Source organism: Camellia sinensis, chromosome 4 (genome assembly GCF_055761805.1).
Source record: "Camellia sinensis isolate YWXY chromosome 4, ASM5576180v1, whole genome shotgun sequence".
In the NCBI taxonomy this organism is placed as follows: Eukaryota; Viridiplantae; Streptophyta; class Magnoliopsida; order Ericales; family Theaceae; genus Camellia; species Camellia sinensis.
The window spans coordinates 155,449,508-155,466,240 of NC_138964.1; the positions used below are offsets into that span (position 1 = coordinate 155,449,508).

A 16,733-nucleotide genomic window follows, 5' to 3' on the forward strand; every position below is an offset into this window, starting at 1 on the left:
TCACTCAACAAATTTTCAAAGAATTCAACTACCTTCTTGACTTGTCATTGTTCTAATTAGTATACTACAGGCACAAGATTAAGACTGTGTTTGCATTTTATATTTGTATAAAATGGTAAGTAACAGAAATAGAGAGAAAAATCTAAATTTTCTTCACATTTTTTTTTTTGATCCTCACAAATCTCTAATCAAAATCTATTGACCAAACAGAAGTTTGCGTCTCAATCAGGTTTTGTGCTGTCAAAATTTTTTTTTTTTAAAAAAAATCATGTTTTGTGCTTGTAGCTTACTCCATTTTCTTTCTTCTTCCAAAAGACCTTGGAAAATATGGCAAAAACACAATTTATGTGGATGAATGAAAAAGCAAGGAGTTAGAAAGAGAGTACAATCAATTCACTTTATGTGGATTTAAAAAGTGGTCACTGAGGACAGTACTGAACCAAAATAAGGATGTGACAAGAGAATTATATTGGAATGCTAACCATATTTGTAAGCATGTGCAAGACTCTGCGTACTGGGAAAAAAACAAAGCAGAGGTGTCAAAATCTTATTGAATACTAAGAAATTTTTTATTAAATTTGAATAAAAAAATGAGTATTTTTCAATTTGATACTGAATATTTTAATGGTTGATTTTTATCAAATTTGCTTTAGCCTGTGTTTGGCAAGGGTTTTTTCAGGTTTTTTTGGCTATTTTAGCCACAAAAAACAAAATAGGCTATTTTAGCCATAACAAACAAAACATCACATCCAACCTATAATCATTACATTCTTCTCTCACAAAAAAAGTCAAAAAAGCCAAAAAGCCAAAAAGCCCTTCCCAAACCAAGCTTTTTAGCCTAGGCTAAAATAGCCAAAAAAGCCAAAAAGCTAAAAAGCCAACCCACTTCCCAAACGGAGGCTTAGGGACAACCGGCTGGTCGACTGGTAAGGTAATTTTTTTTTTTGAATTGTTTGAACCTACCTATTTGAACTGTTTGAACCTTTTAGTAGTCGACCGCGGCTAGTTGACCGGTAAGGCAAAAAAAAAAAAAAATATATATATATATATATATTGAATTGTTTGAACCAACCCATTTGAACTGTTTGAACCTTTTAGTGGTCGATCGGTTGGTCAATTGGCCAGGCAACCGGCTGGTTGACTGGTTCAACTCTTTCAACGGTCAGGAACAGTAATTTGATAAAATTTGCAGCTTATTCTCAGTTTGATGAATTTTTTGGTGAATTCTCAATTTGATACCGATTTGGTGTAACCGTTGGAGCACCAAACAGTGACTTTTTCACTAAAATTTAAATTTGATGTTAAATTTAGTGAACCGTTGGAGATGGTCTAAAAGGGAAAATGAAAACCCAAATGAACATGCATTGTTGTTGATCAATCAAATATCAACCTAGTACTTAAAGGCATACTCAACAAAATTTAAGTACAAAAATAAATAAATCAGAAAAAAAAAAACTTAAATTATTATGTTATTTGATAGTGTGTACGATTATTCAAAATAAATCAATTTAAACATGAATTTTCAAAATTATTCATAGGTAATTTAGATATAAATATTCCATTTACACCAAATATTAAAAGTATTGACATTTTCATTTTATAAAATGAAGTAATGAAAATACCAAAAATAAAATAAAATAAAATGATAAAACAAATTAAATACACCAATTGGTGCTCTACAATCTAAAAGAAAATTATAAATACCAAACAAAGCACACCAACTAGTGCTGTTAAGATCAATCACATAAAGAGCAAATCATACAAGATCCACACATATACTGTAGGTTTATGCATAAATGACACAAATCATAATCATTTCTACAAAAACTAATATACTATAGTAAGGAATAAATGTTAAAATCTCAAGTTAGTTAAAAAAATTAATATGTTTGACATATGATTTAGAGTTTTTAAATTAAAGTTGATTTTTTGAAAAAAATGAGTATACTCAAATGATTTAGAGTTTTTTCAGACAATTTCAAAAGTAGCATATGATACTTGAATTTAGCTTGTGTTTGACTAGTTAAAATTTTGTTTGAAATCAGTTTATTGTGTAAACAAGTCAACTTGAACTCGTTATGAAGCTCATCAATTTTTTGAGCTAGCTAAACTTGGTTTGATAAACTCATATGCACTTTATAATTATATATATAAGCTATATGATCTTGACTTATGATTGACTTGATCAAAACTTGTTTGAGAATTGCTGGAAAAATAATTAAATCAATTTTAAAATAGATTTAAAATTTATGAAGTTCCTAAATCAAATTTAAATTTGAGCGTAGCGCAAGTGATCATATCTCTAAGTTTCTAGTTTAAACATCCACTATTTAGTTAAAAAATAAATAAAAATTAAACACCAACTATTTAGTTTGAACTCGGTTTATTTATATCACTACCCATATTATGTAGACATATAACACAATTTTATCACTTAGGATTCTCTTTTAGGAGATGCTGTACTTTTGTTTTGGACAGGTTTTGTATGTGAAAAAGATTGAAGACTTGTAAAAGGTTTATTCATAATGACATGGTAATTTAAGTGTAAATTTTAAATGTATAAAAAAAATCAACTACATAATTTCCTTATTATGTTATTATAAATAAATTTTAAAATTTAAATTAGGAGTCTTTTAACGCTAATGGTATCATATAAACCTGGGTGTTCTACCACTACTGTCATGAGCACTCATTTTGAGTCATAATTGCTGCCCCCCCATTCCTAATGCTACTGAGGTACTCATTTGTACTCATTTCCCCCATACAAAAGTAAGCATAAACAAAACAAAATAATGCTAAAAAAAGCAAATTAATAAATCTTCAAGAGATAATTTATTGTGCAACTTTGGGCTTACAGTTTATAGAGGTTATTCATAGGTTTTTTTTTGTTTTTAATTTGTATTTTGAGAATTTGTCTCATAATGTTTGCAGTTTGCTTGCACCATATGAAACTCTACATTGGTCAACAAACATAATCCTATTCAGAAATTTATGTCTACAATTGTTAAATTTCTCACTATATCCATTTTGCACATTATAATACTTGTACTTTATAAAAAAAAAGTTTTTACATATTTATAAAGAGATGTTAACAAGATGTAAAATCAGAGTCCGGATCCCCTCTTTGCAATTCCTCCTTGCAACGGCTGAAATTAGCTGTTGCAACATCTAACGGCTGAGATCAGCTGCTAAAGAAATTAAAATCAGCCGTTGGATGTTGCAACAGCTGATCCCAACCGTTGTAAGGAGGATTACAAGGAGGAGTTACAAGGAGGGAATCCCAACTCGTAAAACCAACCCTTGTGTGGACTCTATTTTCTTTTAAAAGTAAAGAGCCATTATAAATGTGCTTTTTCACCACAGTTGTTAACTAGTCATAAAGCATCTTTTGAATGAAGATATTAAATTAAACTCCACCAAAACCACCAATACCAATTTAAAAATTATAAATAGGATATAGATATCAATCATCCAAGAGAGAGAGAGAGAATGGGTAGGTCAAAGGGGGGTCAAGTGGTGTGGCCAACCCATCCCCCATGATTGTTCAACAACTTCACTCTTCATACTTTTTAAGTGGGCAATTTTAAAGGTAATAGCTTTAGTTTCAATGTAGTGGGTGTAGGAATTAATTTAGCATTTATGATTGAGAAATCTCTTCACAAAACTGTATGCCATTTTGATAATTATTCATTATTCTAATAACACTATTTAATATTATTTATGTAGTGTTTTGAATTAATAAATAGTAGAAAATTTTATGAATAAAACATTTTGATTCACCTTTGTTAGAAATTTGAGAGATAAAAAATAACTTATTAATATATATTTCATTCTATCATTTATAAAAAATATTATATAAACAATGTCACATAATAATATAAGAGTATCTAATAATTTTTCGTTTTCAGGACGCTTGCAAGGGCCAAGATTAAGGGCACCTGCTAAATGACCCTCCAACGTGTACAGTAAACGCTTATGTTAATTAATAATGGTATGAAAAATAGAGTAATATGTTTGGTACAATTTTTTACCATCCGTGTTTATTGGTAAAAAAATCTTATAAAATATAGAGTAATACTAGAGACCCCAAATATTCTACCAAAAATTTTACCAAATGTCTCACATGGGTGTGGGACCCACACAATGTGGGTCCCATGTCGGTCCCACACCCATGTGAGATATTTGGTAAAATTTTTGGTAGAATTTTTGGGGCCTCTAGCATTTTTGTAAAATATATAATCATACGCGAGCATGCGTGCAGCTAATTAGTGAACAATTAGGCACCCTAATTACAACAATTAATGAAATTATTTATATGCTTTTTGAGCCTTATAGCAACCCTTTATTACAATAAACTTCAAACTTTCTTAGATAGGTCATCGGAGAAGGGATCTCAGGAGTTAACCTCAGACTAGTGAGCTTGACTGACTTCAAGGGATCTGTTTCTATTGCACTATTGATCTTTGCTCACCAAACTAGGCTACTCTTTCACTAACTCTGATTTTAGGCCGAAGATTGATTAGATTTGCCAACTTGGTTTTTTTTTTTTTTTTTTTTTTTTCCCCTATAACTAGCAGTATTAATCTGAGAATCTCCAATCATTTTATTTTATTTTTCTAAAAATAAAATAAAAAGAGAAATGGAAGAGGCACCAAAGAATAACAATGGGCTTTCAAGGTCTGGCTAGTCCAGATATCCAGGTGTATCTTGGGCTTCATGAGATCTTGCACATGTAGGCTTGTTTTGTTTCAAATCATTTATCAAAACTTACTAGGTCATTTTAGGTGGTTTATGATTTAGAGTTTAGTTATCTAAAAGGTATTTAGTCATTTTGAGAACTTAGGTAATGTTTGGTTTAGGATTTAGAGTTCAGTTATTTCGAGAAAGGTATTTTAGTCATTTTGGGAAGAAATCATTTTCTTCGGATAAATAGTCTCACCTAGACAAAATTATCTCAAATATCCATATAACAAAACAAGGGTGCTTTTGAATTAAGATGGGACATTTGTCTATGTGTTAAAATGTAGACTGTCAGATTGATTCAATCTAAGGGTTAGATATATAACTTGAATAAAAGGGTACGTTCATTTTTACTCCAGATCCAACGGCCCTCCTACAATCCACCCTCATATGGCCGTTGTGTTTCAAATTTTGAAACTCCAATCTATAAATTCTGCAGAGCTCTCCTTCTCAGTCTCCTCATCTCATATATCTCTCATCTCTCTCTCTCTCCCCCCTTTATCTAAGCTCCAACCTTGCCCCTTCCTCTTGGACATCGCCTCACCACTTCCTTACCTCAGCCTCATGTCATAGCAATGGTAAGGCTTAGGGATTGTTTGATTTACTGCTTCATTTTGCTAGAGTTTGAAGTCGGCAATGAAATTGATTCCAAGCTCCTGTAGTGGCATTGCAGATCGAGAATCCTTCAACTTGATTCTCTTTGGTTCAAAGATCCTAACAACAAATCCAGTTGATGCTATCCTCTCTCATATTTTCGTTTTCGGTTTGATTTTGTAGAGAAATTGGAATCATCCCAATAATTTTTTAACTTGCTTTTGGATAATGGGAATCATCCAATTATCAATATTATTCTTCTCTTGATTTCTACTTCTGGTTCCGTGTTCTGTTATTTTTTATCGATTTTTCTATGTGAGTTTTCTGAGTTTATGCCTAAGTTGCAATGATGTTGTGTATATTTTTTCTTTCTTAGGAATAAACATCATTTCTTTACTTGCATTTAGCTGAACCTTTTCGATTTATTTTTCTAACATTTATACCTTTCAGATTCACTTTTCTAACATCTATAAAATTTTGATGACACATAAGCATTCAATTTTGCTATAAAATTGTTGGTTATCTTCTTGATCATTTTGGTCAGGTAACTAATTGCAAATTTTGCTACAAAGTTGTGGCGATTGTTTTTAATGATCAAATTTTGAATATTCTGTAAAGGAAAATGTTTGAAGGCCACAATTTTTGTGGCCACAATAACTCAAAACTGCCAAAACGACGTCGTTTTGGGTGCAAAACATGCCAAAACGACGTCGTTTTGGCAGTTTTGAGCCATTGTGGCCACAAAAATTGTGGCCCTCTAGCATTGTTGTTCTGTAAAATGCCTCAATTAAAATATTTTATTTTCTTTTGGTTAAACCAACTGCTTATATAAATTATACTTTTTTGTTGTTCAAATAGTGAGTGAATCTACCATAACAGGCAAAGTAAATGACTAAACAACTTTTCCTATAGAGAGTTTGATTAATCATGCTTGAATGCACTTAGTGCTAGTAATGTGAATGTCCTAATTGATCAAAATTATCTCATAGTTTATTCTACATTTTCCTCCCCAAATAGTGAATGGCACATGCCTTGGATATTTGGTAAGGTTAACAAAAATAGAGGTATATTCAAATTGGTGAATCAATCCGTGGGAGTTGGATCTTATTTTTAATAACAAATAGGGGGCAATTTTTAGGGAGTTGATTTTGGATAATGGATAATGGAGCTTGCTTACTTATATTTTCTATTCTTCCTTTTGCTTCAGATACATATGCCTTGGCTTGGAAGAGTGTTTGATTAGCTCATAAAAAGTTGTTATGGCTTTGTTTGCTACAATGGTTGACTAGGTTGGTCTGCCTTCCATTGATGGATTTGTCAATAATTTGTTGCTTATCTATTGTTCAGCTTGGCTTCATTTTACATGTTGTGAAAATTAAGAATCTTAAATTTTTATTAGCTAGGCTTCATTTTACATGTTGGTTATCTTCTGGATTATTAACTAGGTTCAGTTTATGTTTTTGTTCAGAGACTGTAGAAAAGCAAGAACCAAGAAAAGCGAGTACTTGATTTTTTAATGTTGATAATTTGTGTCTTCTATTTTAATTTTTGAATTTCATACAATTCTGATTATAATCATTGTGATAATTTTTACTATAATTTTAAAAATTAGCATTGTTTAAAATGCCTTTATGTTTGATTTTATTGTTTTTAAAAACAAGATGTTTTACTTTGTTTTGATTAGACTTGAAAATTTTGGATTATACAATGACTGGAAGTGTTGTGTGGGTCTATTGGTGAATGTTTCAATAAATGGAGAGCAACGACATAATGACCCATTGAACAAGTGAGCCTTTTTTTTTTTCTTCACAATTTTAGATCTTTGTTTGGGGAACTAGAAGTTTATTTATTGAGTTTCTTTTTATTGGAATTTTTCTTCTAAGAGATTTTGGGGGTGGAAGAGAAATTTAGATTATGTTGATTCAATAGAATAACTTTGCCTATTACTTTTTTCACACCCTATAACTCTATCAGTGCTTATAATCAATTAAAATTTTCATTTTAAACACTGTAGGCACAATTGTATATTCATTTTAAAATAGATGTGACAAATGTGACTAAAAAAATGTGGTTATAATAAATTAAAATTTTGATTAGATGGGTTAGAGTCAAATTTTTTTTGTCTCTTCCCTTTACCCCTGTGAGACTCAATATATTTTAGTTTCATTGGGTGAAAATTGTATGTAATTTTTTACAAGAGCCGAGCCTATTCTTTCCTTTCGTCTTCTTCTTCTTCTTCTTCTTCTTCTTTTTTCCTTCTCATTTTTTTTTCCCTTCTCATTGTCTGTAATTTTTTTTTTCTTCTTCTTCTCATTTTTTATTTTACTTTCAGAGTGAGGATTGTAAGTTGTGATAAAAAATAATAATAATAATTATATTTTCAGCTTTGCCAATTATTTTGTAAGACTCTATAAACAAAGCTGAGATTGGCTCAATGAGGTCTAAAAAGAATTTGTAAAAAAAATAGTAAAGAAGTCTAGAGTAACAAGCCAATTGGCCGTTTCAATTTTTCTTCAAACATTTAGTTTTGGAACTAAATTAATTCAGTAGACCATCTATGTTATTAGTTAGTTCTCCTGAAGTACTGAGGGATGGCATAAACTTACTTTATACTTGAAGTAGTTTAAACCTGCTTTATACTTTTAATCGGATGATTATGCATAATAGTACCTTATGAGTGAAGAATAAAGTGGTTTCACTTTCAACCCTTAATGTTGGTGAAGTGCTTGATGGCTTCTCCTTTTTTGTTTCAGCTATTCACTTTTGTATATATTTATTTTATTTTATTTTTTGTGTTAAAATAATAAAGTTCTCTAAAATAATCTACTTGGATATTTGAGGTTCAACAAATGGATGGTAGCTTCTTTTTAATTAGATCCAATTCATGTCTTACTCTTTCTCATGCGTGTTGTTGTATGTGTGTTCTTTTTATAGGTGTGTTGTTGTATGCATTGTTCTTTTGTCCCCATTTTTTTGTATGTGTTTATTTAACATAATTGTTGTACCAAAGTTTCGAGCACAAAAATACATGCTATTACAAACAGTTTTTAGATGTCAGTTTTAGTTATATGTTGAATTATGTGAAGTAATTAGAATTAATAATGTGAAAGTAATTAGAATTATATTTTCGTGATGGATAGTTCAAACTTTGTATGTGTTTTGAGATTATTTTTAGGTACAGGCCATTCGTTGACCTCCCTTCTCTCTCTAATAGCAAGAGATCATGTCCGCATTTTTTATTCCTTATTTTTCACTTTTCTTTATCCTCACTTAATAACCAACATGTTATCAATCATCTAGAAAGTATACAAACTAACTAATCCCTTTTTCTTTTCTTTTTTAAGTTGGCAGGTCAATTGATTGGTTTGAGGCAAAGGTGCTGTTGGGTATGAAGTGAGAAAAAGCCGTGAATTTCATGTAATAATATTTTGAAATGGTTTAGATTTTAGAAACCCATCTTCATGTAATGATTTTTTTATTTATTTTTAAAATGGGTTAGATTTAAATGTGTTTCTGAATGGTTTTGATTTCAAAAATATTAAAATAATAAATGAACCAGCACAATTATTTAAATGAGTTTCTAAATAGATTTCCAAAGGGAAATAATGCATCCCCTAAAATGGAGCTCTAAACAATGCTTAGAGCTCTATATACTTGGCAATGAAAAACAAAGAAGACCAAAACATCATATCGCATGAGACCCACCACCCCTTAGAGCCCCATTAGAGCTCTTATTTTAGAGCTCTAAAATATTTTTGATTTCTAAAATCAATTTTCATGTACTGATTTTCGGAAAACCTATCTTTTTTTTGTTTAATTAGTTCCCCTATGTAACTATTCTGTTTATATCAAGCATTAATTATGTTTTTCTCATTCTCTTTTCAACTGTTCCGTTTCTCTACTTAATGTTTAATTCAGTTTCATTCTCTCTCTTTCCTTTTTTAGTTGTGGTAAGTATCTTTTATAAGTATTTGGTTGTAATCTTTATTTTAAAAAAATAGTACACTTAATTTTATTTAATGAACATTGGATTTATTTTTAGTTAGATTTGCCCAATAACATTGATTTCAAGTTTGATTCTTTTTTTTGTTGCCTACTAATTGTTGTACATAATGTTTCAACTAGAAAATGAGGTATGCATTATCACAGGGATGGAAACTCAAAGGAGCATGATCATCCAAAAATGGATACTTCACACATGGTAAGCTTTAATTGTTTTAAAATTTAATTCTGTTTGGTTTTACAGCCTTCAAAAATTCTTTTTCCTTATAACAAGACTTTCTTAATCATAATAAAGAAAATTATTCGCTCCCCTTACAAAATTTCAGTTTAATTCTATTTGGGAGGTGTATGATTTATCGACATTCTTAATTGGTCTATCTATACTATTATTTGCTTTTCTATTCATTTGTTTACTTTAGTAATGCATACATATGTCTATTCTCACTTCACCATTGACTGACATAATTCAGTTGACCATAATAATTATGTTCAGTTCTTCTTAATTCATAGCAATTGATTTTCCTATTTCTCATATGTATTTTGATACGATTTTTCATGTTACAGTTTCTTTTGATGCAATTATTCTTCATTACAATTTCTTCCAATTTCTCATATGCATTTTGATGTAATTTTTCATAACTATTGGGTTTTTAAAGCGAATTTAAGCAAGTGATTTTGTTACAGGTGACTAATCCGTATTACAAATGTTGGGTTATATTACTTCTATCTGTGCGTCGTTGGTCGGCTCTCTCATTCTAAACAAAATGATTAATATATTTTTTTTGGTTAGCTAGGATGATTCTTTTGCATCAAAATGTTCATTGACCTTTATTTAAAGACATTGAAATCTGATAAAGCGAAAGGTTATTTGGACTTTAATTTTGAAATTTGTAAATGCTTTCACTAATTCAATGTGTTGAAACAATTTCAGTTTCTTATATATAAAGTTTTAAATTAGAGTGTTATTACCATTTTGAATCGATTTATGACCATTGAGGGGTTGTTTGGGATGTTCTAAATAAGTGTATTTTTAACTTTTTATGAAATATGAGTTGGGTTTAAAGTGATGTGGTAGAGAGGTGATGTGAATTAAATAAGATGATGTAACTTAAATAGGATAGTGACTTTTTGACTTTTTGACTTTTTAACTTTTTTTAAAGATGCCAAACTTAGCCTGAGTTTCAAAGCACGTGGTACCAAAAAATTTGTCAGTAGTGCCTTTAGGCATGGATTATCCCTAGATGAAGTTGTCCGCATGGTCACAAATAGTGAACCAAACCCAATATGATTTGATTTTAAAGATAACTCAAGGACCGAGGACATGTTAATCAATTTCCAACAAAATTCCGCACTCTCTCTCTCTCTCTAATCCAAATCATGTGTTCAACTCCGCTATGTAGCTCGAATGGTTTAGAGCTCGAATCCCCCGAAATCCCAAAATGACGTCGTTTTAGAATTTTTTTTTTTTTTTTTTTTCTTTCTTTTTTCCTTCTCTTTTGTCTGAAGAAGAAGAAGAGTCTGAAGAAGTAGAAGAAGAAGAAGAGGAGAGGAGAGAAGAAGAAGAAGATCTGATTCAACCACAAAATTGAACACAAAATCAAAATCAAACCCACCCACCCAAAAATCAAACCCAATCAACAACAACACCGACAACAGATTTGATCATCCACAGATCAGAGCCAAAAAAAAAAAAGAAAAAGAAAAGAGCAACAGATCTGGATCATCATCAACATCTTCATCAACATCACCATCATCACCACATCATCTTCATCTTCAGAGCCAAAAAGGAAAGAGAGAGAGAAAACAGAGTCTAAACCTCCATCACCGTCCACCATCGCACCCTCCATCACCGTCGCCCCCGCCCCGCAATCACCGTCGCCTCTCTCTCTCTCTGTTTCCGTCTGTCTTCCCTCCTCCTCTCTCTTTCTCCCTCTCTCTCTCTCTCTCTCTCTTTCCCTCCCTCTGTTCAGATATAAACGAGGAAGAAAAAAAAAAAACATTGCCAAAACGACGTCGTTTCAGCAATTCGGGCCATTCGGGGAAAAAAATTTCGAGCTATAAAACATTTCTCTTATGTGTTTATGTGACGAGCATGTGTTTTATTGTTGAGAAGTTTCACTATACACACTCCACAAAAAAGATACAGAACATATACACTTTCGGGGGTTGGATCTAAAGAAATTCTGACAAATACAGTAAACTTTTCCAAGGAAACAGTTAAGGTTCATTACAGTGCAATTTATGCATTAAATCAATGATTAGTGACATGATTAGTGACATTTCTAACAATGCAGAGAAAAACAACTGCTACAGAATTTTCATACCCAGCCATTCCGGCAAATGGGTCGGATAGATCAATCAAAGCATATCAATCATGAATGGAAAATTACAAATTTGATTGCCAAATATGGTTAGTTTCTTCTCAATAGTCGTGCAATTGAGTTTTAAAAAATCCTTGCCTGCTACGACGATTCACCACTCTGAGGCAACTTGCAAGCAGCCATGCGGTCTTTGGACTTGTGTTTGCCAAGCATTTCTGCAACAGTTCTGCAACGACATTGATTTCCTGGCCGGATTACATCCCCATAAACAGCCATCTCAACTATGTCAAGCTCTTTATCTGCAAGTAGTAGGATAAACATGTAATTTGGTGGTCAATTCACCTCCTCCTTGAAACAAATGTCACAAATGCAAGAACATCAAGACTAGGCACACTTAGTGATTCAAGCAAACAAAGCAATCATGGTTGGAAGGGGTCCTTGGTGAGCAACATGTAAAAGAAAGTGAGGTAATGCTGAAAATTTTAAGATGCACAGGCACAGAGGCAAGACACCAATTTTGAAAAAAGTAGGATAGACTGACAAAAAAGAAAATTATATATTTTTAAGAAAATAATTTATTTTTATTTGCTATGTATGTGGGCATAGAGATATAAGAGACATTGATGTATATGTGGGTTTATTTTTATTTTTATTTTTATTTCATTGTTTGTTTCCACATATTTTACTTCGACTCCAAATTAGCTTCCTAAAATAATTTTTTTTTTTTAAAATTCCAAAAATTTGTCCTGATACTCTCCACGCTACATTTACACTATGTTTAGTCGGGGGATTTGGTTGGAGCATTAAATCAATTGTCCTTTTTTTGTACATCAATTCACAAAATCTGTAAAGAAGGAACTAATTTCTTAACCCAAGGGGCGTATGCTGATGCAATCTATACTAGATTACCTGTCTCAATAAACACGAATCACCGCCCTAGTTGTCTGGAAGCAGTAAACTACTATCATCTAAATTTACACATGGATGCCAAAATACAACATTTTATGCCTGCAGTTGGAGACTTCCAATGACAGTAGCTACCAATCTAATTATTATATGAATAATTAAAATGAGGCAAACAAAATTATCCCCATCTAAAGTTCGGGTATATGTGGTTTATGACCAACAGTTATAGCTTGAGCTGTATCTCTTTCCTTCTAGTGGCAGACCTAGGATTTAAGCTTGGTAGACCCAAAATTCGAACTTCGGGAGGGACGAAATGAACATGAATTGATTCGGGTTAATACCCAACCAAACCTCCACAAAATTTTAGACAAGCATTACCCATGGAGTAACAAGGGGCAAGGGCACAAAGAGGGCTAAGAATGGTTGCTATTATATGTGATAAGATAATATAGGAATGAAATTTTGTCAAAATTAGAATTAATGCACCTAATAAGGAAGTGATCAGATGGGTTACTCACAATTGAGAAATCCAATTCCAAATACCAGTGGGTTTTAAATACACAGAATTTGAAGATTCGAGTAAAAAGCTTGTAGATAAATATACATAGCCTATAGGCTATAGGTATATAGATGGAGAGAGACATACCAAGAGTGATAGACTGGGAGAGTACAAAATAAAAAGATAGTGAGACTTGAGACTTGAGAGTAGAGAGACTAGAAAAGAATAGAAAGATATAGTGCAATTATGTTGAATATAAAAAAAAATTGTGGGAGTGACATCTCTCAATATAATAGGTTAACTTATGAGACATGGGACTTTAAAGGGGATTATGGGTTATGAGACATGAGACTTGAAAGGGGTGTAATGAATTGACAGAATAGAATAGAAAGACATAGTAAAATTATGTTGAATATACAAGATACTTTCATCAATTTCAAAAATATCACGTCTTTAGACTTTCATATACCATCTAAGTAGAACACTAAAAATTTAACAAACCAAACCAAACTAAACTAATTCTTGTGTCACATTCAAGTGGGGTCAGCAACATGAATTCTTATGAAATAGTCTGGCTCAAAGGCCACTTAGTTATTAAATATGAATGACCAAAAAGAAGTTACCATGACAATATCCTAAAACTTTGAGAACGTCTAATCACTTGCAATGATCTACTCAAAAAGGTTGTGTGTAATTTCTCCTTACCATGACAATATCCTAAAACTTTGAGAACATCTAATCACTCTCAATGATCTACTCAAAAAGGTCGTGTGCGTAATTTCTTCTTTCCAAAAAGCATCTATATTTGAAGTCTTTCTATTTTTATTTTTAATTTCTATGGGGGCTTGCAGTCTATTGTTGAGCTTTGATGTTATGGTTTGCACTGTAAGTGTGACTGTAGTGTTGAGCTTTGACCTACTTAAAGTTAAATGTGACTGTAAGTGTTGACTGCACAAACTAAAGAACATTCATCATTTCTCCTTCAGTCCCCACAATGCAAATATGAGACGATTATTAAACAACAAAACATTTATATGAAATTTCAAACCCCGATTCTAGATTGCACTGGATTCAAATTACATTTCAAACACAATCCCACAGATGGCAAAGTGACAATAACATGCTACTGAAATATGTCAAAGTTAAGTAACCAAGCAAGCAATTTAGGAAGACAAAGGCTCGTATAAAACCGCACATTTACGCATTAAGACAGAAGGAAAGAGAATGAAGCAAACATACCAGTGAACTTGATATCACAAGAGTAGCCTTTCAATTCAGTGGTGTCCACCCCATCTTTATCTGATTTGAACCTGTTTACCCTGCTTTGCAGAATCTGACAGTTCTCTGCAACAGATTCACCTCCTGCAACACAAAGCTCTAAATTAGAAACAAACACCACACACACACAAAAACAAAAAACTAAGTTCAATTTTAAACACCTAAATAAACCCAACCATCAAAGGGATCCAACCCAACAATTTATTAACACTAACCAATTGATCAAAATTACACGAACCCATAATTTTGTTCAACTGAAACAGCTAAAATTTGCAATTTAAAAGACCAAAAAGTTAAACAAACGGAGTGCAAATTAATCAATCGATCAAAACCCCACAAACCCATAAATGTATTTGATTGAAACAGCTCAAAATTGCAGTTAAAAAGACCAAAAGGTTGAACAAATGGAGTTAACAACTAAATCAATCGATCAAAATCACACGAACCCAAATTTTATTCAACTAAACAGCTAAACTTTACAACTAAAAAGACCAAAAACTGAAAAAAGGGAGTGAAAAACGAGTCAATCAATCAAAATCCCAAGAACCCAAATTTTATTCAACTGAAACAGCTAAACTTTACAGCTAAAAAGACCAAAAACTAAAAAAAGGGAGTGAAAAACTAATCAATCAATCAAAATCCCAAGAACCCAAATTTTATTCAACTGAAACAGCTAAACTTTACAACTAAAAAGACCAAAAACTGAAAAAAGGGACTGAAAAACTAATCAATCAGTCAAAATCCCAAGAACCCATAAATTTATTTGACTAAAACAAACAGCAAAAAATTGCAGTAAAAAATACCACAAAGTTGAACAAATGGAGTTGTACTTTAAGCGATTGTAGAAGCCGCGGGGGGGGGGGGGGGGGGGGGGGAGCATTTCGTATTAAACCCAAAGCTCAATTTACACACCCAAACAAACCCAACACTCAAATAGATCCAACAATCCATAGCATTATTAATCCATCGATCAAAATTCCACAAACCAAAAATTTATTCAACTACAAAGCTCAAAATTGCCGTTAAAAACACCAAATAATCGAACAAATGGAGTGAATGCGAGGGAGGGAGAGAGAGAGAGAGAGGGGGGAGGGGGCACCTTTGGAGTAAGGGATGATGTGATCGTACTCGAAGCAGAGGCAGCCGAGGCAGTTGAAGAAGCGCTTGCAGACAATGTTGCCGGCGGCGTCCTTGCGCCACCTCTCAGGGTGTCGACCTGGGACGATCTGGGCATTGGTCCAGCACATGTTTTTGGCCTTGGAGTCGAACGACCGAGGTCTCTCCTCTTTTACTTTCTCGCCGCCTCCTCTATGATGTTGCCGCGACGAAGAAGAAGAAGAAGAAGAACTACTAGTCATGTAATTGGTCTCCGGCGAGAAATCTGAGGCGGAGACAGAATGCGTTATGGGGGGTGTGGTTGTCTCTGGTAAATTGCACATACACCCTTCAAGTATGTCTTTAATACTATAATTTTCTCCGAGGTTCTGAAAACTAAAAGAAAAAATTAGTAGAATGTGAAAGTGAAAGTGAAAGTGAAAGAAATAAAATAAAATAAAAAATATTTTTTTATAAGCATTGGATTAAGATGCAAATTTTTGTATGAAAAAGGCAAAAAAAAAATTAAAATTTTAATTATAGATAATTCATACTTTCAATTTTTTTAAAGTAAAAGATTAAAAATTAATTATAATACTAATATAGATTGTACAAGAAAATTAATTTTCTTCTACTTTTCATTATTTTTAAGTTTATCAAACTCATAAAAGTTAAAAAAAAAAAAATTATATTTCCCTCACTTTCTACTTATTTTGACTTATTTCAGGAAATAGGTTAAAAGTTAACTTTTTAACTTTTATTAAAAAAAAGTCCAAAAAATAAAAATAAAAAGTAATATCACCTAAAAAAATCAAAATGTTAATAAACTGACTTTTAATTTATTTACCAAAAGAGGCTTCATCTTAAGTAAACGGAGCCTTAACATTCTTGATAGAAAATTTAAAATATTTTTTTCCTTTTCTTTTTTTGTTTTTTCACTTCTTTTGGTAGTAAGCTTCTTCTCCATGCCATCCCATTTTCCCTATTGACATGTAGGGTGATTTGAGATGATCTAAATAAGTATATTTTTAATTTTTTATGAAATATGGATTGAGTATAGATTAGAGTTGAAATGATATGTTAGAGAAGTGATGTGACTTAAATAAGATGATGAAACTTAAATAGTATAATGACTTTTTAACTATTTAACTTTTGACAAACAAGGCCTTAATTGATTTTTTTCACTTCAGCGTTTGTCATATCTATTGCAATTTGTTAGAAATAGAAAAGACATCCCAACTACTATTATCCACCCTACTTCCACCATTATCAACCACCACAACTATCATATCTCCACT

General features: G+C 31.9%; 1 protein-coding gene across 1 annotated transcript; it reads right to left on the reverse strand.

Moving 5' to 3' along the window:
* Nucleotides 1-11,502: 11,502 nt before the first annotated feature.
* Nucleotides 11,503-16,546, reverse strand: LOC114285607 (HNH endonuclease domain-containing protein). The gene is made up of 3 exons (XM_028228657.2): nt 15,440-16,546; nt 14,302-14,424; nt 11,503-11,956 (listed from the first exon to the last, which is right to left on the reverse strand). Exons 1-3 carry the CDS (start codon nt 15,777-15,779, stop codon nt 11,799-11,801), a joined length of 621 nt encoding a protein of 206 aa, XP_028084458.2. The 5' UTR covers nt 15,780-16,546; the 3' UTR covers nt 11,503-11,798.
* Between the last annotated feature and the right edge of the window lie 187 nt (nt 16,547-16,733).